General features: G+C 41.8%; 2 protein-coding genes and 1 non-coding gene across 3 annotated transcripts in view; 2 read left to right on the top strand and 1 right to left on the bottom strand.

Annotated features, from left to right (window-relative positions):
- Positions 1-1,366: 1,366 nt before the first annotated feature.
- PSMC2 (proteasome 26S subunit, ATPase 2) lies at positions 1,367-18,894 on the top strand. The gene is made up of 12 exons (XM_066239548.1): positions 1,367-1,524; positions 4,380-4,417; positions 4,762-4,843; positions 5,520-5,619; positions 11,504-11,635; positions 12,645-12,717; positions 13,040-13,135; positions 15,301-15,465; positions 16,547-16,634; positions 18,157-18,359; positions 18,451-18,547; positions 18,633-18,894. Exons 1-12 carry the CDS (start codon positions 1,455-1,457, stop codon positions 18,788-18,790), a joined length of 1,302 nt encoding a protein of 433 aa, XP_066095645.1. The 5' UTR covers positions 1,367-1,454; the 3' UTR covers positions 18,791-18,894.
- On the top strand, positions 5,742-5,817 carry TRNAA-CGC (transfer RNA alanine (anticodon CGC)). The gene has a single exon. It is a non-coding gene; the product is annotated as a tRNA-Ala (tRNA).
- A 7,391-nt stretch (positions 18,895-26,285) lies between the features above and the next one.
- SLC26A5 (solute carrier family 26 member 5) overlaps positions 26,286-26,958 on the bottom strand; it is a 36,169-nt gene continuing 35,496 nt past the window's right edge. Inside the window, exon 18 of the mRNA XM_066238635.1 lies at positions 26,286-26,781. Coding sequence (XP_066094732.1) covers positions 26,597-26,781 — 185 coding nt within the window. The 3' untranslated portion in view covers positions 26,286-26,596. The remainder of the gene's footprint in view (positions 26,782-26,958) is intronic.

Consider the following 26,958-nt stretch of genomic DNA (forward strand, 5'->3'; position numbering starts at 1 on the left):
ACATTAACTATGTTCTGTAATTAATCTCCAAATCTCTTCATCTTGTAAAAACTCAATCTCTAGACCCAGTAATCAACTCCCCTTATCCCCTCATTCCCTGCCACTACCATTTTTTTCTGTATGAGACTACTCTACGTACCACACATAAGTGGAGTCATACAATAGTTGTCATTTTGTGACTGATTTATTCACTTAGTATAATGTCCTCACAATTGTATTACATGTCAGAATATTTCTTTGTATATTTTGTTCATCCGTTGATTGAATTGCTTTTGCTTCTTGGCTATTGTGAATAATGCTTCTGTGAATGAAAAAATTTAAATATCTCTTGGAGACCCTGCTTTCAATTCCTTTGGGTATATACCCAGAATTGGAATTGCTGGATCATATGACAATTCTATTTTTAATATTTTGAGGAACTGCTGTGCTGTTTTCCATAAGTTACACCATTTTACTTTCCCACAAACTGCACAAGGTTTCCATGTTCTCCACTTCCTCACCAACACTTTTTTTTTATAGTCACCATTCTAACGGGTGTGAGGTGGTATCCCATGGTTTTGATTCATATTTCCCCAGTCGCTAGTGATGTTGGGCATCTTTTCATGTGCTTGTGGGCATTTTTATTATCTTCTTTGGAGAAATTTCTATTCAAGTCCATTTCCTTTTTTTTTTTTAAATGCAGTTCTTTGCTTTCTTGTTGAGTTGTTCATTATATATTCTGGATATTTACCATTATCATGCATATAAATTGCCATATTTTCTCCTATCCTGTGCATGGCTTTTCACTCTGTCCTTTAATGCTTAGAAGGGCCACATTTTTTTCTTTATTCCATATTCTACAATTGTCTCCTGTTCTCTTCCATTCCTCATCTCCCAAATTCATTTCTTTCAAAACCTACCCTTTCCCAACTTCCTTGTATCTGACCATGATACCACTCTGCTTTGGCAGCAGGCTCCAAAATAGAAATCACTTATCTCCTCACTCCCAGCTAACTTAAATAAGTGAACTCCTATAACCTTCACTGTACTTGTAGATCTAGCCACCACTATTGCATATGCTGGCATTTTAATAATAAAACACAGTTATGTATCTCCACAATACTGCGAAGTAAAGGGGTAATTAGAGAACATAGAAGTATTCTGAGTGCACAATAAATAAATGACTAAATCAGAGTTTTAACTTGGCGACTGAGCCGGGGTCGGCCGTGGTATCTATTGCTCAGGGAAGGCTGGCACGGTGAGGCCCAAGGTCGACCGACGTTCTGTTGTCACAGGTGATTCTTCTGGCTTTCCAGCACAGCGACGTCCTCTGTGCGCGGAGGAACCGGCCGCGAGCCGGACCCACTTCCGGGAGGAAAGAAAATGGAGACATTACCGGAAGCGGGGAAGACACCACCGGAAGTGGGGAAGGTGCTGTGTAATTGCTGCCTCGCTGAGGCAGTTGGACTCCAAAAATGCCGGATTACCTGGGCGCAGATCAGCGGAAAACCAAAGAGGATGAGAAGGACGACAAGCCTATCCGAGGTCGGTGGACACAGGCAGGGGCTCGGGCCAGGGAGGCCCAGCGTGGCCCCGAGGGGAAGCTGTGTTCCTGCCGCGCCCGCCTCCTCCTGTGCGGCTGGTGATCTGATCGGGGGCCGCGACCCAGTTAACCTGCCCGCCCTCCCTGTCTCCCTGGTCCCGAGCTAAGTTCTGTATTCGTCTCCCGCTGTGGACACCTTTTCACGTTCGGCTCTTAGGCCCGGAGGAAGTTCCGCACCCCACCTGGCCCTGCAGGCCGTGAAAAGCTGTGCCTTCCCCGGCCTGGCGGGGCTCGGTCTCCTGCGTCCTCTGCTGTCCCTCCGCCCCTTCGTGACAGCTTGCGGCCGGGATCCCGAAACATAGTTCTCTTTTTAAAAAACATTTTTTAAACTAGATAATACATTTCCTTGATTAAAACTCGAAACGGAGAAAAAAGATACATGTAAAAGTGTCCCATCCTTGGCCCCAGGCACCCACTTATCACGGATGTAAAGGTTCCGTTTTGCGTTCTTTCTAAACCTTTTCTGTGCATATAAGCAGTTTTGCTTATATGTCCTTTTTCTTTTTTACAGAAGTGTAGCATACTGTACATCTTGCTTTTCAATTGTAATATATTTTAGTGATAAATTTATATTATTATGTAGTCAATGTTGTGTCTCTGTATCTGCATAGTATTCCAGTTTTTTGAGTGTAATGTTTGAAATTAATCATTATTGATGGACATTTAGATTTCTTTCAGTCTGTTGGCCCTCCCCCCCCCTTCCAGTCTGTTGGCCTTTATAGAGGAAGGAGTAAACTTGTTCATATAGCTTTTACCACATGCACAAACACAAGCTCTAGGTATATTTTAGAAATGGAATAGTAATTTTGATAGATGGCCAAATTACTTTCCTAGAGACTGTGCCACTTTTACCCACAGTGCATGAAGTATGCACACCATTGTCATACACAATTTCTTCCAAGTAGCCCTTTCTGTAGTCTCATTTTTATGCTTTTTTTATACTTTTATTTCTTTTTTTTTCCCCTGAAGCTGGAAACGGGGAGGCAGTCAGACAGACTCCTGCATGCCCACCAGGGGGCGATGCTCTGCCCCTCCGGGGCGTCGCTCTGTAGCGACCAGAGCCACTCTAGCGCCTGAGACAGAGGCCAAGGAGCCATCCCCAGCGCCCGGGCCATCTTTTGCTCCAATGGAGCCTCGGCTGCGGGAGGGGAAGAGAGAGACAGAGAGGAAGGGGGGGGGGGTGGAGAAGCAGATGGGCGCTTCTCCTGTGTGCCCTGGCCGGGAATCGACCTGGGACTTCCGCACGCCAGGCCGATGCTCTACCACCGAGCCAACCAGCCAGGGCCTATACTTTTATTTCTTATAGACTACTATTTTAAAGCATTTTTACAATGCTTTTGTCTTTTCTCTTACTCTGTTCTTACCAAAGAACTTAAACCTCTCCTAGCAACTTTTCTCCATTTCCAATTTTCCCTTAAAGAAAGAGCATTTCTTTTTCCTTTTCTCTTTATTTTTTTTAAGTGAGAGTAGGGGAGATAGGCAAGACTCCTGCATGCACCCCAACTGGGATCCACCTGCAACCCCCATCTGTGGCCAGGCTGGCAACCCAGCTATTGTTATCACCTGAGGTGGAGATGCCAGGGAGCCATCCTCAGCACTAGATGCGCTTGAACCAATCAGCCATGGCTCTGGGAGGGTAAGGGGTGGAGAATCAGATGGTTGCTTCTCCTGTGTGCCCTGACCGGAAATCAAACCCGGGATGTCCACACCCAGGCGAATGCTCTGGAATGAGCAATTTCCTTTCTACTTTCATCCCATATTTTGCTCTTTTCCTTGAAAATATTTTAGGGCACTGTAAACATCAGAGGTACACAGTCACCAAATGGAAAACTTGGTTACATAGATTTAACATGTCTGGGTATTTCTCTGGGTATGTTATTCTGTAAATGTATTAATAAATTTATCTCTTGGGATACAGTTATGGCTGATATGTGTATAGCATTTTGTGTTCTGTATTTTATTTGACATCTATACCAACACTGATGGTAAATTATTATTATCTCTATTTTTCAGATGAGAAAAGTGATGCTCAGAGATTAAATGGTTTTTCCTAGGTTATTTAGCAAGCGTCTTTTTTTTTTTTTTTTTTTTTGCATTTTTCTGAAGCTGGAAACGGGGAGAGACAGCCAGACAGACTCCCGCATGCGCCCGACCGGGATCCACCCGGCACGCCCACCAGGGGCGACGTTCTGCCCACCAGGGGGTGATGCTCTGCCCCTCCGGGGGGGGGGGGTGTTTCTCTTTGCCCCGACCAGAGCCACTCTAGCGCCTGGGGCAGAGGCCAAGGAGCCATCCCCAGCGCCCGGGCCATCTCTGCTCCAATGGAGCCTTAGCTGCGGGAGGGGAAGAGAGAGACAGAGAGGAAGGAGGGGGTGGGGGGTGGAGAAGCAAATGGGCGCTTCTCCTATGTGCCCTGGCCGGGAATCGAACCCGGGTCCCCCGCACGCCAGGCCGACGCTCTACCGCTGAGCCAACCGGCCAGGGCGAGCAAGCAAGTGTCTTTGATGGGACTAGTGCCAGGTTGTTTTGATTCTTACACTGTTCTTTGGGGCTCCCTATTCTTGTTGGGTCACATCACTTTGAGACTCTCCAGCAGCTATGGTGTGTGTATATTTTTTTAATCTGCCCTCATTCAATTAGATAAAATATCTGTGATTCCAGGAACTATTTGATGGTTGTATTTATATCATTACAACTTTGCACAATTTTCTTCACTCACCTAATGAGGTTTGAATTGAACAGAAAAACATTGTTAATTCTTTTGTTTGAACCTCACACATTATCTCCTTTTTTTCAGCTCTGGATGAGGGTGATATTGCCTTGCTGAAAACTTACGTAAGTCATTTCAGTGTGTACGAAATATAGAAGTTTTATAGTGAAGTAAGAGCTGTTGTTATTGCTCTTCCAAAATAATTAGAAGAGAATGTCTAGTAGTTTAGAGTAATCTCAAATGAAAAAAGTTACCTTCCACTTTCAATCTAGGATAGATGAGGGTGTAAATATTCAGCGTGTTTAAGTTATTTTTCTGCTATTAAATTGTGGAACTCTATTGAAAGGTATTTGAAATAATTTACACAAATGTTGACCATACTTGAAATGTATGAACTGTTAAATGTTTTTGTAGTTTAATAAATTGTTGGTTTCCTCATACTCTAATTAAACTGATGTTTATCTCCTAGGGTCAGAGCACTTACTCTAGGCAGATCAAGCAGGTTGAAGATGACATTCAACAACTTCTCAAGAAAATTAATGAGCTCACTGGTATATATTTTAAATTCCTGTTTCCTCTCTAAATGTAATATGTTAATTTTGTCAAAGGATTTTAAATACAAATGTTGCTCTTTTATGAATTACAGATTTAAAATATCCTTATTATCTGTAAAGAAATTGAATCTCATTTAACAATCTTACTGATTTTTACAAACAAATTTAATGCTTAAGCAGTTAAGAAATGACATTCTTTGAGCAAGTAATGTTTCTATTGGTCAAAGCCAAGTTCAGTAAACTCTTAATAAACAAGTAAAAGTTTCTTACTGAATAAAAATATGGTATTATATGATATTGTTTGAAGTTAGTGGGCTATTGGCTAATAATTGGAAACTTTTCTTCCAATTGAAAAGTTGGTAAAGTTGGGTGGTAAAGTTTACAGTATTTGACCACAAAAAAACTGTCCAATACCACATTAAATGTTTGGCTTGTGAGCACTTAGGGAAGTGGTTGTCCCCCCCTCACTGCAGGACAGTGTCTGGGAATCTTCTTGATTCTCATGCCTTGAGGGGGAGGTGGTACCAATGATTTTGCTAACCATCTTATAATGCACAGGACACTCCCCACAACAAATGATTCAGTTCAAAATATCAGTAGTGCAGAGCCTGCAAAGCTGCCTTCAGGGTGATGCATGGCATTTCAGTGAATTTTGTAATCTCTCTTTATGAAGGTATTAAAGAGTCAGACACTGGCCTGGCCCCACCAGCACTCTGGGATTTGGCTGCAGATAAGCAAACGCTCCAGAGTGAGCAGCCTTTGCAGGTTGCAAGGTATGTTCTGTGGATATTTATTTTTCTCTTTTTAGGGTCTCAGGTGTAATGTGATAGTTCATAAAGAATTTTTATTCCAAATTCCAAGTAAATAAAGCTTCCTACAAAAGTATATGGGGTTAGCCTTGGCCGGTTGGCTCAGTGGTAGAGCGTTGGCCTCGCGTGCAGAAGTCCCGGGTTCGATTCCCGGCGAGGGCACACAGGAGAAGCGCCCATCTGCTTCTCCACCCCTCCCCCCTCCTTCCTCTCTGTCTCTCTCTTCCCCTCCCGCAGTGAGGCTCCGTTGGAGCAAAGATGGCTCGGGCGCTGGGGATGGCTCCTTGGCCTCTGCCCCAGGCGCTGGAGTGGCTCTGGTTGCAATAGAGCGATGCCCCGGAGGGGCAGAGCGTCGCCCCCTGGTGGGCGTGCCGGGTGGATCCCGGTCGGGCGCATGCGGGAGTCTGTCTGACTGTCTCTCCCCGTTTCCAGCTTCAGAAAAAAAAAAGTATCTGGGGTTAAAATGTTATGCCTTAAACAGTTATTCAAGAAATATGTGGAGTCATAATCATATAAAAAATTCAAATGATACGAAAGATGCAGAGCAAATGTAAAAATCTTTTCCATCTTCGCTGTCCCCTGCCCTTTTCTCAGGCATAATAACTACTGAGATAGTTTGGTCCTCTTCAGCCTGCTGTGTGTCTTCCTATTCCTACATCTTCCTAATGTAATTATATTAAAGTTTAGGTTATATTAGTAGTCTGTATTTTTAGAATTATGGCTGAGTAAACTATGTTCACAAAGAGCCAAGAAGTAAACTGTGGTTATTTTTCCTTTCCTGTACCACTTTTGTTTTCCTTGTCATAATTGTCTTGTTTTTCCATTTGCCTGGTTTTCTATGTGTGTTACCAACTGAACCCTCAGTTTTTCCTGCTTGTCTGCATTGCTCTTCAGATACAGCAGGTCCATCAGATTTTCTCTCATTTATGTCAGGTGCCAGCTGTCTCAGGCGTTTTGTCAGATTTGCCTTCCTCAGCACTTGTGACCTCCTTCACACGACCACTTTCCCTTTGCGCCTGTTGAATTGCAGTCATCCTGTGACTCCTTGCTCTCCTTGCTCTGGAGCCTCCCTTTGCCTCTCTTATGGCTGTCCCAACAGCTGTTGATTTACCCTCACCCTCATGAGCTGTGTCGGTAGCTTCCGGCAAGAGGGTCATTTGGGAGGTAATATTTTGAGACTGCATATGTTTGAAAACCTCTTGGCTGGTATAAAACTCTTCCTCCAGAATTTTGAAGACATCGTTCCATTGTCCTCCGTATCCTGTGTTGTTAGTGTGAAGCCATTCAGATTCCCAGTCCTGTATCTGTAACTTGTTTTTCCTCTGACAGCTGTAGGGTCTCCCATGGTTCTCACTTGTTCTGAAATTTCATGACGATGTGCCTTGGTGTTGGTCTGTTTCTGTCCCTGGAGCTGGGCTCTCAGGTTCTTCAGTGTGGCACATTTTCTTAAAATTACTTGTTAATAATTTCTTCCCATTTTTCAATATCCAAATAAAGAAGTTTGAAATAAAATAGAAGTTCTCTATTTCGGACTTCTGCTGTTTAGATATTGGAGCTCCTGGATTGCACCTCTAATATGCTAATCTTTCTCTCCTTTTCTTTTTTGTTTTTGATCTACTTTTTTGTGAGATTTTTCCTAAGTTCATCTTTGAGTTCTATTGATTTTTTCCTCCTATGTTTTTCTCAAGTTTTTAATAACCAGGAGCTCTTTTTTCTTTCATTGCATGTGCTTTGTTGTTGCTTTTTGAATGTCCTTGTATCATGATTGTAGTATGTTCTCATCTTTTAGAAAATTAATGATAACTGAAAAGTTTCTGCTTCTTCTGAGATATCTTTTTCTCTTTGCTTGTTTGGTGTCTGTTATACCAGAAGTCTAGTGATCTTACTTTGGACCTTGGTTTTATTTTATTTTATTTTTTATTTTTTTTGCATTTTTCTGAAGCTGGAAAGAGGGAGAGACAGTCAGACAGACTCCCGCATGCGCCGGACCGGGATCCACCCGGCACGCCCACCATGGGACAACGCTCTGCCCACCAGGGGGCGATGCTCTGCCCATCCTGGGCGTCGCCATGTTGCGACAAGAACCACTCTAGCGCCTGAGGCAGAAGCCACAGAGCCATCCCCAGCGCCCGGGCCATCTCTGCTCCAATGGAGCCTTGGTTGCGGGAGGGGAAGAGAGAGACAGAGAGGAAGGAGGGGGGAGGGGTGGAGAAGCAAATGGGCGCTTCTCCTGTGTGCCTGGCCGGGAATCGAACCCGGGTCCAAACCCGGGTCCTCCGCATGCTAGGCCGACGCTCTACCGCTAAGCCAACCGGCCAGGGCGGACTTTGGTTTTAATGGGAGCCCGAAAAGCTGATGGAAGCTCTAGACCCAGCAGCGAAGCCTGTGGGTCCTAAGCTGCCCTGCAGCTCACAGGGCTGGATGTTTGGTTGTGGGGCCTTCAGTGTCAGTGCCTTTAACCTTGTTCATTGGGATGGTCATTTTTCCGGAGCAGTTGTTTTCAATCTCCTGTTGTCTCCAATCTCCAATATTTTGGGAGAACAGTGGAGATAGAGGGCTAGGGAATTTCGGCAACAGGTTCACTTATGTTGACTCATTCTAGAATATTTTCATCACCCCAGAAAGGAATGCCAAGCCCATTAGCAGTTTCTGTTCCCCTCCCTAGCTCCTGGCTACCACTCGTCCACCTTCTGTGTGTGTGGATTTGCCTATCCTGGCTGTTTCATAGAAAGGGAATCATTTCATATAACTCTATTACCTTTTGTTTCTGGTTTCTTTCGCTTAGCGCCATGTTTCAAGATTTATCCATGTTGCAGCATGGATTAGGACATCATTTTTATAGCCAAATAATATTCTTTTCATTGATATTCTCTAGTTGGTGAGACATTGTTCTTATATTTCCCATCAATTGTTTAAATGTGGTTTCCTTCAGATTTTTTTTTAAGGAGATAGTGAGGGGGAGGGAGAGAAAGGGATGGAGATGAGAAGCATCAATTCATATTTTCATATTTGTGGCACCTTAGGTGTTCATTGATTGTTTTCTCATGCATGCCTTGACCCGGGGGCTCTAGCCAAGCCACTGACCCCTTGCTCAAGCTAGAGACCTTGGGCTCAAGCCACTGACCCTGCACTCAAGCTGGTGACCTCATGGTTCAAACCTGGAACCTCGCCTGACCTGTGGTGGCGCAGTGGGATAAAGCATCAACCTGGAACGCTGTGGTTGCCTGTTCAATACCCTGGGCTTGCCTGGTCAAGGCACGTATGGGAATTGATGCTTCCTGTTCCTCCCCTTTCTCTCTCTCTTTCTCTCTCTCTCTTTCTCTCTGAAAATTGAATAAATAAAATCTTTAAAAAACCCCACAAAAACCTGGAACCTTAGAGTCCCAGGTTGATGTTCTGTTTACTGCACCACATTGGTCAGGCTCCTTCAGTTTTTTAAATAATATTTATGATACTGATTAAAGTTTATGTTCAGTAAGACCAATGCCTAGGTTTCCTCAGGGACAGTTTCTATGGGCTGCTTTTTCCCCATATATGGGCTGTATTTTCCTACTTCTTTTTTTTTTTCTTTTTTCCATTTTTCCGAAGCTGGAAATGGGAAGGCAGTCAGACAGACTCCCGCATGCGCCCGACCGGGATCCACCCAGCACGCCCACCAGGGGGCGACACTCTGCCCATCTGGGGCGTCGCTGTGCTGCTACCAGAGCCATTCTAGTGCCTGAGGCAGAGGCTACAGAGCCATCCTCAGCGCCTGGGCCATCTTTGCTTCAATGGAGCCTTGGTTGCAGGAGGGGAAGAGAGGGACAAAGAGTAAGGAGAAGGGGAGGGGTGGAGAAGCAGATGGGTGCTTCTCCTGTGTGCCCTGGCCGGAAATCCAACCCGGGACTCCTGCACACCAGGCCGATGCTCTACCACTGAGCCAACCGGCCAGGGCTGTCATACCTTTTTGATAGAAGCTGGATATTTTAAGGAATGTAATATGTCAGCTCTGAAAAATCAGATTTCTCCTTTTCCCAGGGTTTATTATTATTGCTGTTCTTTCTTTGAAAGGTTTGTTCATTCAGTCTCCTTTTAGCCACAACTGGTATAATGCTGCCTCAGATGGTTGTGATGTTAAATAATTGTCATGATTGTTTCCAGCAAATGCCCTGTAGGTAGGGGCATTTACACAGAGTGAACTCTGAGTCAGGTCACATAGTGACAGTTCTCTGGAGGTACATAGATATATATAATTCTACCTCCCTGGTAGACCTTGGATAGATACAGGAAACAGTTCTGCCACACAGTTATGCTTCAAGGACAGTTTCTCTACCTTAATCTCCTGCTATCTATGGGTGGACCCTAGGGATGGTTTTGTGTTTTCCTGTATTTGTTGCTACAGCATGACAGTACTTTTCTTTTTTCATTTTTCTCTTTTCTCTCTCTTTCTTTCATTGTTTGTTTATTTATTTATTGTAGGCGAGAGAAGGGAAGATAGTGAGGCAAACTCCTGCATGCACCCCAACTGGGATCTACCTGGCAATCCCATCTTGGGCCAGTGCTCGAGTACCGAGCTATTTTTAATGCCTGAGGCTGATTCATTCCAACAGAGCTATCTTCAGTGCCTGGGGCCATGCTCGCACCAGTGAAGCCACCAGCTGCGGGAGGGGAAGAGGGAGAGAAGGGAGAGGGGGAGAGGCAGATGGTCAATTCTCCTGTGTGCCCTTACTGGAAATTGAAGCCAGGATGTCCATATGCCAGGCCGACACTCTATCTACTGAGCCATGAGCCAGGGCTGACACGACTTCTTTCTAACATGAGTTCTGCTGTTTGTGTTTGTTTTTATTCAGTAGACCGATACTGTGGAAGAAGAAAAGCAATAGAGTACTTTTCTACTAAAATATGCATACTATTAGAAATTTACCTTTATTATGTCACACAGAAAAGAATATGTTTAAGTTAAAAAATAGCAACAACAATAAAAATGGGTTTGAAGTATAAACTTGGGAAAGAATAGAAAAACACATTTATTACTTGGTGTAAGACAAGGTGGCTGTCTTTTGATAGGGAAAATAAAAAGAATAACTTAAGGCAGTGATTTCAACCTTTTTCATCTTATGGCACACTTAAACTAATTACTGAAATTCTTTGGCACACCAAAAAGTGTATTTTTTGCCAATTTGACAAAAAAGTATAATTTTGGTTCATTCACCTAGGACAGCTACTGTTGTGTTGGCTGTTGTCATTTTTTTATTTGACAGTCTAAGGGAAAAGGTCATTGCCCTCAGTGGATAGTCAGATATTGCATGTTTTAAAAATTCTTGTGTCACACTGGTTGAAAACCCCTGACTTAAGACATGGAGTAGTATCACTAATAAAGGAATATAGTGGAAAATCAAGAAATTAGAGAACTTTGCCTGACCTATGGTGAAGTAGTGAATAAAGCGTTGACCTGTAATGCTGAGGTCACTGGTTTGAAACCCTAGGCTTGCCTGGTCACAGCACATACAAGGAGCAACTGTTGTACTATGAATTGATGCTTCCCGCCCTTCCCCTCTCTCCTCTCTCAAAAATCAATAAATAAAATCTTTTTTAAAAATTAAGAAATTAGAGAACTTTTTAATGATGAAATACTAGGGTTTAATTTTCTAGGGGTATGTATCTTATGAAAATTCCATGGCTTTGGTGAAGTTGGGTGGTCCCTTGGGCTTGAGCATATCCTTTGGAAAAGGATCTTGAAGAGTGGCCCAGTTTCTGCAGTTCTAATTTACACATTAGTGTGCTGCATGCCCAGGGGAGAATCTGGTTACTTGAATTCATTATTAGTGGTTTAGGTTCCTTACTCTAATCAAGTCTTTTATTGCATTAGATGTACAAAGATAATCAATGCTGATTCAGAGGACCCGAAATACATTATCAACGTGAAGCAGTTTGCCAAGTTTGTGGTGGACCTCAGTGATCAGGTAGCACCAACTGACATTGAAGAAGGGATGAGAGTTGGGTAAGATTTCTGTTTATAATAAATATTCATCTTGCCTGACCAGGCGATGGTGCAGTGGATAGAGCATTGGACTGGGATGTGGAGGACTCAGGTTCGAGACCCCAAGGTCGCCAGCTGGAGCACAGGCTCATCTGGTTTGAGCAAAGCTCACCAGCTTGGACCCAACATCGCTGGCTTGAGCAAGGGGTAACTCAGTCTGCTGTAGCCCCTCACCCCCCCCCCCCCTGTCAAGGCACATATGAGAAAGCAATCAATGAGAAACTAAAGTGCCACAACGAAGAATTGATGGATGCTTCTCATCTCTCTCCATTCCTGTCTGTCTGTCCCTATCTGCCCGTCTCTGTGTCTCTCTCTGTCACACACACAAAAAAACCATTTTTCATTAAAGATACAATGTCACATTCACGTCTGGGCTTTCTTTTGAATGAATGCACTGGTTGCCATGGAATGCCGAGGGTTAATCTAGCAGCATACTACAGTTTGACATCCTTTTTTCTGCATCCCCTTCCTAACCTCACACCTTCCTCCTTTCTCCTGCCCCACTATGACTTTATGAATGACTTCAGAAGCCATAAAGTAAGCATAGAATTTGAGAGTTCAGTTTCACAGTCTGTTTAAGGTAAGACGGTATAGGTAAAGGAGACACTTGTTCTAGGATAGTTATGAGGATTAATTGAGTTAATGTAATTAATGTATATAGAATACAGTGGTACGTTGAGATAAGAATTTAATTCGTTCTGTAACCGAGCTCGTAAGTCATTCAACTTGTATATTAAACTGCTGGTACTGGACCTGTGCGCCAATGCGCCAACTAGCGGCAGCTCCCCAAATCACGACTTGAATCTCGGAATTTTGCTCGGATCTTGAGCAAAAATACGGACTGAGTCACAGCGCGTATCTTAAAAAGTTTGTATGTTGGTCTGTTTGTATCTCAAGGTACCACTGTACGTAATAATTCACTTAGATAATTTTTTGAATGTATTACTGAGGATCTTTTTTACCGTTTTAGTGTGGACAGGAATAAGTATCAAATTCACATCCCACTGCCTCCGAAGATTGACCCAACAGTTACCATGATGCAGGTAAAGAAACTGTGTAGGGAAAAGAAGTGGTGTGACAATTGCATTGATTTCATATAATTGTGAAACTTTCTCTGATCAGCTGTTAATATGTGGCTGTCTATTGATTTGCCCCAATTTTTTAAACCATTTTTAATCTTATTTGTCTTCACTAGTTCGCTTCACACTTAGTATTGTAAATAATACAGGCAATATACTCTATTTTTAAGAAAGTTCTTGCTATAAGTATAATTTTTCTTTTCGGGTATTGGGTTTCCTCTGCTAGATAGAACATGTAGGATAGTATTCAAGACTGGCTTTCTGCTGTACATTCCTCCTCTCTCAGGTAGAGGAGAAGCCTGATGTCACATACAGCGATGTGGGCGGCTGTAAGGAACAGATTGAGAAACTTCGAGAAGTCGTTGAAACTCCTCTACTTCATGTAAGTGGCTGAGTCTGTTGCATTTTAAATTTCTTTGTATAAAGATATAATAGTCTTGTGTACTGTGCCCTGGAATTGCCTATATATATAGATAGCTTTTAAAATTTTATATTTTCCTTAATGAAAATTTTTGAGGGGATAGACGGTAGAGGTATGGAGAGTTGGTAAGTTCTAGAAGAGAAAGCAAAAGGGTTGAGTGCTCAAGCTTATGCAAGAAAATAAATATCTTCTATTTTAGTGTCATAGGATGTTGAGGATCTTAATATGTAAGGGATCTAACAACCTTTAGCAGGATGTTAATATGTTATAGGTGATTGTAAAAGAAACCATGTGTTTTAATGATATCAAGAAAAAATGGGCTTTAGTGAAATCAAAGTAACCTAGGGATGATAATAGAAAACTAGGATGGTAAATACTAGATAAGGGGACCCCAAACTTTTTACACAGGGGCCAGTTCACTGTCCCTCAGACCGTTAGAGGGCCGGACTATAAAAAAAACTATGAACAAAACCCTATGCACACTGCACATATCTTATTTTAAAGTAAAAAAATAAGATGGGAACAAATACAATATTTAAAATAAAGAAGAAGTAAATTAAATCAAGAAACTGACCAGTATTTCAATGGGAACTATGGGCCTGCTTTTGGCTAATGAGATGGTCAATGTCCAGTTCCATATTTGTCACTGCTAGCTGTAACAAGTGATATGACGCGCTTCTGGAGCCGTGACGCGTATCCCGCATCACCGGAAGTAGTACTGTATGTGAGTGACGCCACCACACACTGTGCTGCTCTCACTGACCACCAATGAAAGAGGTGCCCCTTCCATAAGTGCAGCGGGGGCCAGATAAATGGCCTCAGGGGGCTGCATGTGGCCCGTGGGCCATAGTTTGGGGACCCCTGTACTAGATGATCCTTTTGTTTTTTACATACATTTTATTTATTTATTTATTTGTATTTTTCTGGAGCTAGAAACGGGGAGAGATAGTCAGACAGACTCCCGCATGCACCCGACTGGGATCCACCCGGCACGCCCACCAGGGGGCGACGCTCTGCCCACCAGGGGGCGATGCTCTGCCCCTCCAGGGCGTCGCTCTGTTGTGACCAGAGCCACTCTAGCGCCTGGGGTAGAGGCCAAGGAGCCATCCCCAGCGCCCGGGCCATCCTTGCTCCAATGGAGCCTCAGCTGCGGGAGGGGAAGAGAGAGACAGAGAGGAAGGAGAGGGGGAGGGGTGGAGAAGCTGATGGGCGCTTCTCCTGTGTGCCCTGGCCGGGAATCGAACCCAGGACTTCTGCACGCCAGGCCTACGCTCTACCACTAAGGCAACCGGCCAGGGCCGATACTTTTTTTTAAACACTAACTTATTTTTTGTTGTTTGTTGTTTTTTTTTACAGAGATAGAGAAAGGGTCAGAGAGAGGGATAGATAGGGACAGACAGGAATGGAGAGAGATGAGAAGCATCAATCATCAGTTTTTTGTTGTGGCACTTTAGTTGTTCATTGATTGCTTTCTCATATGTACCTTGATCGTGGGGTTACAGCAGACCAAGTGACCCCTTGCTCAAGCCAGTGACCTTGGGTCTAAGCTGGTGAGCTTTTGCTCAAACTAGATGAGCCCATGCTTAAGCTGGTGACCTCAGGGTCTCGAGACCAGGGTCCTCTGCATCCCAGTCCGATGCTCTATCCACTGAGCCTGGTCAGGCAACACTAAGTTTTTAAATTAAGAAAAATGTTTGTTAAGCCTGGATAGTAGAAATACCTTTAAAAGCCACTCAGCCTTATGCATTGATATGAGTCTAGACTTTACATCTAAGAATAAGATAAGTTCTTGGTTAGATCCAGTATATAGATTGTGAGCCCTGGCCGGGTAGCTCAGTTGGTAAGTGTCATGCTGGCATGCTGAGGTTGTGGGTTCAACCCCTGGTCATGGCATGTACAAGAATTAACCAATGATGGCATCAATAAGTGGAACAACAAATCTGTTTCTCTCTCTCTCTCTCTCTTGCATTCTGTATCTCCTTTCCTCTAAAAATCAATAACTTAAAAAAATTGTTTTTAAGTATATAGATTGTGGACTTAGTTTTAGTTTAAATATATTGATGTAGAAGTAGTTTTATTTTTATTATACAAAAGTGATAACTGTATAAATTGTGTCTCCATCACAGCCAGAGAGGTTTGTTAATCTGGGCATTGAGCCTCCCAAGGGTGTGCTGCTGTTTGGTCCGCCAGGTACAGGCAAGACGCTCTGTGCACGGGCAGTTGCTAACAGGACCGACGCTTGCTTCATTCGAGTTATTGGATCTGAACTTGTACAGAAATACGTTGGTGAGGTAAAGTAAATTCATTGTAATCAAAGAATATGTAGCTCTGTGAAAGATTTATAAAGCATGGGTGAAATTTAAATGGCAGTTTGACTTCAAAAGATTGAAATTTCTTGATTGATGGATTATAATTAGTAGTTTAGAAGCCACCAGCCTTCCATTGTGGTTATTTGGGAATAAACAACTGCTTAACATTAAAGAAAAATTTTTTTATTGGATTTATTGGGTGACATTGGTCAATAAAGTTATACAGATTTCAGGTGCATAGTTCTACATTACATCATCTGTACATTGCACTGTGTGTTCACCACCCTAAGTCAGGTGTCCTTCCATCACCATCTACCCCTCTACCCTCCTCCACCTCCCCCCACCCAACTGCTTAACATTCTTAATCACCATGCTTCCTTCCTACTCAGAAGGATGACGTTCTCTACAGATTTGGTTTGTAAGAGAAGGACCCCAGAAATGCCCTGTAAATGCATTTAAAAGTATACTTTCACTGCAGGGACAGCCTTTTATTATGGTCTACTGAGAAAGAGAGACCATAGAGTGTCTATTTGTGTGTGTTACAGTTTATGTGCACGCACGCGCACACACACACACACACAGTCTAGGGCTGTTCATAGTGTATCTGAAACCTTAATGATAAGGATACTTACAATAAGAATGAGAGAAGTTGCTGTGTGACTTGAGCTGCAGTCCTTTTATTCCCTAAGCACACTTACAATTCAGGTCCAGTGATCAGAAATGCCATGTGAGAAATCAGATACTTTAATTTCCTCAAGTGTTACGGGTTAAAATGGTGCCTTTGTTTTATTTAACAGTGTTAATTTGACCTCTCTGGCTTTTAAAATTATTGGCTATTTAATAGTGCAGAATCATGAAATTACTTAAGACTAATAAGGTTTATTTTAAAGCTTAATAAGATTACTTTTAAGGAATAGGTAACAACTTCAATTTTTTTTTAAAAAAAAGCCTTAGGTAATAATGGTTGAGAATATTATAATATTGAAAAGTTTGAAGTATAACTCATTATATTTTAAAAGATTTTCAAACCAATTCTGACTTAATATATTATTTTTCTCATTAGGGGGCAAGAATGGTTCGAGAGCTCTTTGAAATGGCCAGAACAAAAAAAGCCTGCCTAATTTTCTTTGATGAAATCGATGCTATTGGAGGTATGGATAGTGCTGTAGAGAACTACTTCCGGTGGGGTTTCATGAGAGTCCTAGAAAGTAGTGTGTAGGGTTCTGATATGTTCATCTTGTACAGAGTTTTTATTTCAACTCTTCTGTACGCCCTGGCAATTAGAGCCACAGGTCTGATAAACACTAGGGCTGCACAATAAAGGAAAAGGAAATGTTATGTAGCATTGCTGTTTCTCAAAGACTTGATCTCTGTGCTTTCCTAATTTCATTCATAAGAGACGTATTTTCACACATGAACAATTCCTGACTTGGGATACAGGTGGTGGTATTTCGTAAAGTGCACAAAAAATAGCATTACTCTTGGATTCATAGAGCTGATGAAATACAGTATTAGCTGCATGATCTAGACAGGTTATTGTAACTAACTCTGAGCCTCAGTTTGCTCATCTTATACAGGGCGCAATCATCCCTGCCCTATTTATTTCATGCGTTTTTGAGAACTTTAAGTAATAAATGTGACTGACTTTGAAAAGTAAACTGTTTTATAGACCTTGACTATTGTTACAGTCTATGAGTAATAATCCTTATTGGCTGGAGAAATGTCATGTCCAGACATTTGTTATTTAATGAACTTAGTGACAAAAATGACTTGAACATATAGTGGAACTTGTGATACTGTTTGGGGATTGTGGTCACCTAGAGTCTTGCTTCTATAATGGATGGATGTTGTTGGCTTTGGATAGCCTGTAGTTAATGTCTTCAAGTGGTTAACTTGAACACGGTATATTGATGCAGTGTGGTGACTTTAAAGTTATTTTTATAGTATTGTTGGACTAAGTCATAAGCCTGATGATGTCAGGATGCTCTGAAGCTATGCTATCCAAAGTGGGTTGTGTATAGAACAGTATTAGGGTACAGGAAGAAAATACTAGAATTAGTCCTCATATTTCATTTTAATCTCATTAAAATTTTTTTCATTTTAACATTGTTATAAAGTATGTAATATATTAATATAACAGTATGTATTTATATAATTTAAAAATGAGAATATACATTTGGAGGCTTTTGTTTTGGTTTTGCTATTTTGGTTAAAATTAGAGACTGACATAAACCGAGTACTCAAGTATACCCAAAATAATATGGTAGTGTAAGTTACAGTTCTACTGAATTATAGATTCAGCCTTATTCTTAAGGACAGTTCTGAGAAATTTAGGAGATGGCAGGTTTTACATTATAGTGCTGAAATTTGCATGCATTCTGCTGCCTAGTTCAGGTATGCATTGTATTAAGCAACAGAGGTGTTCTTGAGTGATTTAAATGACAAAATTCCTAAAAGAGAATTTAAAAAATACTTTAGAGCAGGTTATGTTAAATAAATCTACGATGAGTGTTCCGACTCACTTTAATTAGTTCTGTGAGAAGCAGGCAGTCACAGGGTCTGCTTAGAACTGGGTACTCACTCGCACTGGAGGCACGACTGGAGCTGAGCGACAGACCACTTACAGTTATGCACAGTGCTGCTGTGACTGGACATAGCTTCCTTTTGTCTTAGGGGCTCGTTTTGATGATGGTGCTGGAGGTGACAATGAAGTACAGAGAACAATGTTAGAGTTGATCAATCAGCTGGATGGTTTTGATCCTCGAGGCAACATTAAAGTGCTGATGGCCACTAACAGGCCTGACACTTTGGATCCGGCACTGATGAGGCCCGGGAGATTGGACAGGAAGATTGAATTTAGCTTACCTGATCTAGAGGTAAGAAAATAATTTTTTAGAAAAGGGATTCTTGAAATTTTCTCTTGTGATGTTTTCCTTTATAATATTATTTTTCAATTCCCGTCTTTAGGGTCGGACTCACATTTTTAAGATTCATGCACGTTCAATGAGTGTTGAAAGAGATATCAGATTTGAATTGTTAGCACGACTGTGTCCAAATAGCACTGGTAGGTTGAAAGGTCTTGTTTAAATTTGCTGGTGTCCATCTAGGCTGCTTTAATTAAAGTCTATTATTTTCTTTTTGTTTAAAAGGTGCTGAGATTAGAAGTGTCTGCACAGAAGCTGGTATGTTTGCCATCAGAGCACGGCGAAAAATCGCTACTGAGAAAGATTTCTTGGAAGCTGTAAATAAGGTCATTAAGTCCTATGCCAAGTTCAGTGCTACTCCCCGCTACATGACATACAACTGAGCCCTGAGGCTTCATGAAAACACTTCTTTTAATAGGAATCCTAAACTTATACAGACTTACTAATAGCCATTTCACACACAAAAATAAATGGTTTCAAAATTGTATGCTTTTTTTCAGGTATTTTTCTTCTGTAGTATGATAAAAGGTGATATCTAATATCATTAGGCGGAAAAACGTATTGCAGTTTAGGTTGATTGTATTCTGACCCGCTACTATTGAAGCGTTCCATATCATAAAGTGCTTGCTCAGAGCATGTATGTTCTAGTATGTATTGCTGAGTATTGTACGTGTATTATGTCATTGTACCCTCCCATCTGCACAGAGCTGGGACTCAAGTCCAGGTCTGTCAGCTCCTTCCTCTGTGGTCCTAACCAGTGTGCTCTTCTGTATCCAAAATTGGCTTCATACAAAGAAGTACTTGTCTTCATTTCATAAATTAATGGTTTAAATTTTGGTAAAGCTTCTTTTAGACATCTGGTCTTCTGTGAAGTATTTCTAAATATAAGTTCTAAATCTATATAAAATAAAGATTCTCAACACAAACACCATAGACTCCTCTCCCCTTTTCTACCAGTTACACTGTCCCCCCAAATACTGAGATCCAGGCACAATAAAGAATATTTTTATTTCTGTTCAGTATTCATAAGTAATGCAAAATAAAGCTGGATACATTTTAATTCACAAAAGAAAAAGACACATAGAAAACACTAAGTATTGCATTGTAATATTTAAAACATGAAAATGTTCAAGCAGAAAAATTAAAACCCTTTATTTTAAAAAAATCCAACCAACCTCCTTTCTTTTTTGATTTTTCATTTTTGTGAAATTTGCCAGAAAATTTTCTTTTCCTCAGCCTGCCCTAGTCTTTCATGAGGTAAAAAATATAGCAAACCATTTTTAGGTTCTGCTTAAAAGATGCTTAAGTGGATGACTAAAAATACATGTTTTTGTAATATTTTGATAAATATGAGCATTTAGAACACACTCTAAAGACTTACAATTTTTCATATAGCCACGTAATTACCCCAGATGCACCAATTTTAGATAACTCAAGTTGGAAATGTTGACTGCTCTCAGGCCTAACGTGTTATAGACTAAATCTTGACATCTCAATTAGTTACTTGACAGAAATCTAACTGGCCACCCATCAAACGTATAATAAACTATTTGAAAAACTTGGTGTTTCTGCCCATGCATGTATATGCAGAGAGCATAAACATTAGATTAGCATGTTTATTCCATATTGAAAAAGACAAACATTCACCAGTAACCCCCTCCACCTACAATGTATATGCATGGACACACATATGTATGTGTGTTGGAATGCATGTGTATGTTCATACATGTGTCAGGTGCTGATAAATCAGTGCAAAGGGTTTATGACTAGAAAAATAATACTGTAGTGATACTTTAAAAAAATATTTTTAACATTTTAAAACATGATCAGATCTATAAAAATTTAATTTCCACAAGGTCAGGTTCATCTGTTACATAAAGTAAATGCTATATACCAGTACAATGAAAAAGTTGCCTTTTTAAAAGGCAGGATAGATTTGTGAGATGCTTAAACTTGATTACACCCAAGTCAGTAAGGAGATAGCTAGCCTCTGAACATTTTGTGGGATTTGAGGAATTTCAAAACCATTGCATGCATTTTGATTAGCTATATATTTGGAGAATTAGGTAATACTTTTATCAGTTCTCAAATTAACTTTTATCAATACTCAAACCATATTATCAAGAATCTAACTGAATCCGAAAAGCATTCTTGAAAGGTACACGAAAAAGGACCAACAGCACTTTTGCACTCACTAAAGCATACAGGCTCACACCAAGGAAGTTTTGATTTTAGAATTTACATTGATTTACTATCTTTAAAGGGGCAGACATAGTAGATGAAACCTTCCCCACCACATACTATTCCCTCCCTCATCCCCACACAAGGGCACACCCACCCACCCCCAATACACAGAAACGCCCCTACCCACTCCAGGGCAGGTTCTCCGGGTTGGCTGCCCTCCTCACGCGCACACGAGGGCAGACTCATTTTCTCAAAATGTACCTTTGGAGGCAAGCACCTCATTTTTCTGTTAAACAGGTAAGGATAGAGGATCAAACCCCATGGAGTAGGTATTTTAGGTGTTCCCTGAAAACTACAAAATGAGCTACTCCAGGGCTTGCAGAGTATTCACGTCCTTCACTGTCTGAGTCCCGCTGCAGACGAGATTGGCGATAAGGATCCCCTGACATGAACTAGGAGTTTCCTGAGCCTTGGTCCACGTTTTCAAACATTCCGTCCATCCAAAAGGTAGATAAGAACCACCTTTATATATGCAGGATTTGAGAAAGACAAAGCCTTTCTCTATGTGGGACCTTTCTGAAAATGGTTTTCCCTTACTACCATAAAATAAGGCTATAGTCATATTTATTGACGCACATTATGTCCATTTTGATAGGGCAGTAAGAATCTGAATTTAAATCAGCTGAGAAACAGATAGGCACACACTAGCAGCCATTAAAATCCAGAAAGAAGGTAGAGACAAACTTGACTAAAAAAAGGTCAGGAAATTTCCCACCATATGAAATAATACTAAGCAAAACCAAAATATTTACATACATATAGATAAAATACATTTTGAAATGCACTCTGATTCTTAGAGGCGTGCTGAGACATTTCCACTCAGTAAGGAGCTTTTTATGTACATGGTAGAATTCTATTCAAAATAGGTTACATTAAAGAACAGGAAAAAAAACTAATTTGTAAGATATACACACATATTTCGCACACTACTTTCAACCTATCAACAACTAGGACTTGAGTACCTACTATGTGTAAAAAGCATTTGTTGAAGGCTGGTGCTAAGCAATATGCAATGAAGTATTTTATAACATTGTTTAAAATCCTTAAGTTCTACTTTAGTGGCTGAAATGATGCAGGTCCTCTTACAAAGGTTCCTAGTGTAAGCTGAGGCTCTAGAACTACATGCTCCTTCAGAAGGCAGTCTGTGTCAGAATGCAGATGTATCGGGGCTTGCGTGTGATGATCGCCAAGGAAATAACCGGATAAAAACCCAATTTCACTCTAGATCTAGGTAAAAAGTTAATAAGAAAGGAGGGGTCTACTTTGAATGAAATTATTTTAATAAAGTTACTGAGAAACCTTATGGGAATTAAAGCAAACAAACCATGGAGTTGGGTTGCAAGTGGGCGCATGCTAATAGTTTCTTCCTGGGATCTGATCACTTTTCTCCTGGCAGTGTTTCCTTCATGAAAAATAAAACAAGGAGTCCATGAGAAAAGATTTATTATTATTATTATTATTTTTTTTTTTGTATTTTTTCTGAAGCTGGAAATGGGGAGAGACAGTCAGACAGACTCCCGCATGCGCCCGACTGGGATCCACCTGGCACGCCCACCAGGGGCGACACTCTGCCCACCAGGGGGCGATGCTGCCCCTCCCGGGCGTCGCTCTGCCATGACCAGAGCCACTCTAGCGCCTGGGGCAGAGGCCAAGGAGCCATCCCCAGCGCCCGGGCCATCTTTGCTCCAATGGAGCCTTGGCTGCGGGAGGGGAAGAGAGAGACAGAGAGGAAGGGGGGGGGTGGGGAAGCAAATGGGCGCTTCTCCTATGTGCCCTGGCCGGGAATCGAACCCGGGTCCCCCGCACGCCAGGCTGACGCTCTACTGCTGAGCCAACAGGCCAGGGCAATGAGAAAAGATTAAAAAAAAAAAAAGAAAAAACAGACAAACTGACTACCAGCAGGAAATCTTAACGGGAGAGGCTTTAGGCAAATTAGCTAATACTTGTGCTGACTAATCTGTTCGAACTATAAGAATAAGAACTTTTGATGACAAATTAGCTTAACAGTCTCCCCCAGTCCTTTAGAACAACTATAAAGAGTGTTTGAGCCTGACTGGTGGTGCAGTGGATAGAGCACTGACCTGGGACGCTAAGTCCCAGGTTCGAAACGCCAAAGTCGCAGGCCTGAGCACAGGCTCATCTGGTTTGATCCATGGGGTCGCTGGCTTGAGTGTCAGCTCATTGACATGATCCCATGGTTGCTAGTTTGAGCCCAAAGGTCGCAGGCCTAAAGCCCAAGGTTACTGGCTTTAACAAGAGGTTACTGGCTTGGCTAAAGCTTCCTGTCAAGGGACATATGAGAAGCAATCAATGAACAGTTAAAGTGCTGCAAATATGAATTGATGCTTCTCATCTCCCTTCCTGTCTCTCTTGCACAAAAAGAGTGCTTGAAATAAGCATTTTACTCATCCACAGACTTCCCTTAAAGATGTTTAAGGAAGATATAAATTATACTTAGCAGTTAGTTTTCTTAAATGCATGGCCTTCAAGGCTACTTCACTATTATCAACAACATTTCTCTAGGGGCCCCTTCTCATCACAGTTGTGACCAACAAGAATAACTATAACAGACTGAAACACATTAAAAATATAAAAATTTGAGTCTACAGTTATACTAAAAAATCTAAAAGAACAGAATTTGTCACCATCTATTAAACCAACTTCTCACATTGAAGTTGATAATTCAATGGAAAAGCTAAACCCGCCTTTCCAGTAAGACTGCATTTAAGGATGACTAATAGTTCAAGTTGAGGAAGGAAAGGTCTAGTTCACGTAGAAACACCAACTAATAAATGTACAGTAGAATAAGAGTATTGTGAAAAATTCACAAATTTTGAATATTTACTGATTTAGGCAAGGATTATCACTACTATATCCCCTGGGTGAACTAGCCATTCCATGGGGAACTGGGAGCTCATTCGATGCCAAAGGAACACCGCACAGACAACGCCCTAGTCACACAGGTGAACGTATTGGGGGAGCGGGCTATCGTGTCAGTCCAGTGGGTTTATCTTAGCATTGTTAACGTAGGGTCGATTACATACTATGTTTTTTGAGGCGATGCAATGTGAGGCGTGTATTTTATCTATGATATAGACTACCAAAAATGTTTTATTCAAATCCATGAGCCCTCTAGATATAACTTCTATATACAGGTAGTTCAAGATATAAAAGGACAAGCTAAATAACACCTTGAGGAAAGAAGTGGACACATTAACACAGAGTTCTACAGGACACCTGCTGCAGTCTAAATAACACCTTGAGGAAAGAAGTAGACACATGAACACAGAGTTCTACAGGACACCTGCTGCAGTCTAAATAACACCTTGAGGAAAGAAGTGGACACATTAACACAGAGTTCTACAGGACACCTGCTGCAGTCTAAATAACACCTTGAGGAAAGAAGTGGACACATTAACACAGAGTTCTACAGGACACCGGCTGCAGTCTAAATAACACCTTGAGGAAAGAAGTGGACACATTAACACAGAGTTCTACAGGACACCTGCTGCAGTCTAAATAACACCTTGAGGAAAGAAGTGGACACATTAACACAGAGTTCTACAGGACACCTGCTGCAGTCTAAATAACACCTTGAGGAAAGAAGTGGACACATTAACACAGAGTTCTACAGGACACCGGCTGCAGTCTAAATAACACCTTGAGGAAAGAAGTAGACACATTAACACAGAGTTCTACAGGACACCTGCTGCAGTCTAAATAACACCTTGAGGAAAGAAGCAGACACATTAACACAGAGTTCTACAGGACACCTGCTGCAGTCTAAATAACACCTTGAGGAAAGAAGTGGACACATTAACAGAGTTCTACAGGACACCTGCTGCAGTCTAAATAACACCTTGAGGAAAGAAGTGGACACATTAACACAGAGTTCTACAGGACACCTGCTGCAGTCTAAATAACACCTTGAGGAAAGAAGTGGACACATTAACAGAGTTCTACAGGACACCTGCTGCAGTCTAAATAACACCCTGAGGAAAGAAGCAGACACATTAACACAGAGTTCTACAGGACACCTGCTGCAGTCTAAATAACACCTTGAGAGAAGAAGCAGACACATTAACACAGAGTTCTACAGGACACCTGCTGCAGTCTTTTCAAGTCAATGCCATCAAAAAAGTGCTAGGTGAAGACAGACTTAAGGGACTAAAGTGACATGACCAGTTATGGTGTGAAGTCACAGAATGGATACTAGTTTGGACAAGTCAATTACAAATTTGGGGACAAATGGGGAAATTTTGAATATGGTCTGAGGTAAAAATGATCAGGAATGAGAAAGTGGAGATTATTTATTTAAAGAAAAATAGGGCTCTGGCTACTCTTAGTGGATAGAGAGTTGGCCCGGCATGCAGCCGTTCCGGGTTCAGTCCCTGGTCAGGGCACACAGGAGAAGCAACCATCTGCTTCTCCTCCTCTCCCTCTCCCCCTTTTCTCCCTCTTCCCCTCCTGCAGCCAGTGGCTTGGTTGGTTCAAGCATGTCAGCCTCGGGCACTAAAAACAGCCCAGTACTTGAATATGGGCCCCATGCTGGGTTGCTCAGTGGATTCCAGTTCAGAGCACATGTGGGAGTCTATCTTCCCTCCTCTCACCTAAAAATTAAAATTAAAAAAAAAAAAAAAGATTACAGAACACTATGTAGAATATGATCTTATTTTGGTTAATATATGCAAATATATGCATAAAGATCTGGAGGGCTATGCATTAGGTGTTAGTGATAATCTTTCAATGGTAGCAATATAATGTTTTTATTTTATTTTTGCTTATCTATCTTTTATTTTTCTGTAATGCATTTATATTCTATCAAAACAAAAGGTTATTTTAAAAGAGGAATTTCTAGGAAATTGTGGGTATGCCACCTCTGATAACTCTTAATTACAGAAAGGCCAGGGGTCCCCAAACTTTTTACACAGGGGGCCAGTTCACTGTCCCTCAGACCGTTGGAGGGCCGCCACATACAGTGCTCCTCTCACTGACCACCAGTGAAAGAGGTGCCCCTTCTGGAAGTGCAGAGGGGGCCGGATAAATGGCCTCAGGGGGGCGCATGCGGCCTGTGGGCCGTAGTTTGGGGACGCCTGCAGTGTAGACCAACAAGTACAGCATATCTGATTTGTCAGTAAAGTACTTAAAGGGAAAAAATATTCTTTTTTTAAAAAATTTTTTCTTTATTTTTTCTTTATTCATTTTAGACAGGAGAGGGAGAGACAGAGAGAGAGGAGAGACAGAGAGAGAGAAGGGGGGAGGAGCTGGAAGCATCAACTCCCATATGTGCCTTGACCAGGCAAGCCCAGGGTTTCGAACCGGCAACCTCAGCATTTCCAGGTCGACTGTGCCACCACAGGTCAGGCCAAATATTCTTTAAAACAATTTTTTTCCATTTATTTGAAAGAAAAAGGAGGGGAGAAGGAGGGGTAAAGAGAGGAAGGGAGAAAGGGGAAGGGTGAGAGGGAGTGGGGGGGGGGAGAAAGAGGGAGGGAAGGAAAGGAAAAAGGACAGAAGAGAGAGAGGTATCAATTTGCCACCCCTCTTAGTTGTTCCATTTAGTTGTGCACTCATTGGCCTCCTCCTGCATGCAGCCTGACCTGGGAAGGAACCCGTGACCTTGGCGCTCTGGGACTACGCTTTAGCCACCGAGCAACCCAGGGCAAAGGAAAGAATTCTTAAGTGCTTGGCTGGTAAAGATAATATTAGAAAGCAACAGAAATGTCACTACACAATAAATGCAGGTAAGAGGCCAATTTATCTTGGAAATAGTCAATTAAAAAGAAACACAAGTAAGATACATCTTGCTATGCGTCATTCACCCTCCAAATCAAGCCTTGACTACTTGTATTTATGCTTAGAAAAAAAATCTAGTGTCTAGTATTTAAAAATGTGTATATTAGTATTTTCAAGAGAGGCTCCTACCCCACCCCAGGCTGAGTCCCTTATGCCTCAGGGGTGGCATTGGGCTCCGAATCCTCCTGGGGCGAGGGGGCCGGGGCTTCCTGCTCAGCCAGCGCCTCCCGAAGCTGGCTGCCCAACACCGCGTCGTGGATGCTGTGGAACAGCAGCTCCCATAAGGCAGGGTTTTCAAAGAACATGTTTGAAGTGAGGTCATTCACAACTTGTGCTAAAACAGAAGAAAAGGAAATCAGTCCACATTCTGGGAATCCATCTTGAACATTACAAAGGAACACTTTCCTACAGTATAACTAGTAATGACACACTAAGTCTCTCTCCGATCCCTGTCCCTGTGACATCACACCCCAGTTGCAGGAAGCTAGTATTATTTTCTTGTGTATTCTTC

Source organism: Saccopteryx bilineata, chromosome 7 (genome assembly GCF_036850765.1).
Source record: "Saccopteryx bilineata isolate mSacBil1 chromosome 7, mSacBil1_pri_phased_curated, whole genome shotgun sequence".
Classification (NCBI taxonomy): Eukaryota; Metazoa; Chordata; class Mammalia; order Chiroptera; family Emballonuridae; genus Saccopteryx; species Saccopteryx bilineata.

What these genes read in the sequence shown, in the direction of transcription:
- PSMC2 (XM_066239548.1), top strand. Translation starts at nt 1,455, where the DNA reads ATGCCGGATTACCTGGGCGCAGATCAGCGGAAAACCAAAGAGGATGAG. An exon ending in TTGCCTTGCTGAAAACTTAC is followed by an intron (nt 4,418 to 4,761) that starts GTAAGTCATTTC and finishes TTTATCTCCTAG; the next exon opens with GGTCAGAGCACTTACTCTAG. An exon ending in CAACAGTTACCATGATGCAG is followed by an intron (nt 12,718 to 13,039) that starts GTAAAGAAACTG and finishes CTCCTCTCTCAG; the next exon opens with GTAGAGGAGAAGCCTGATGT.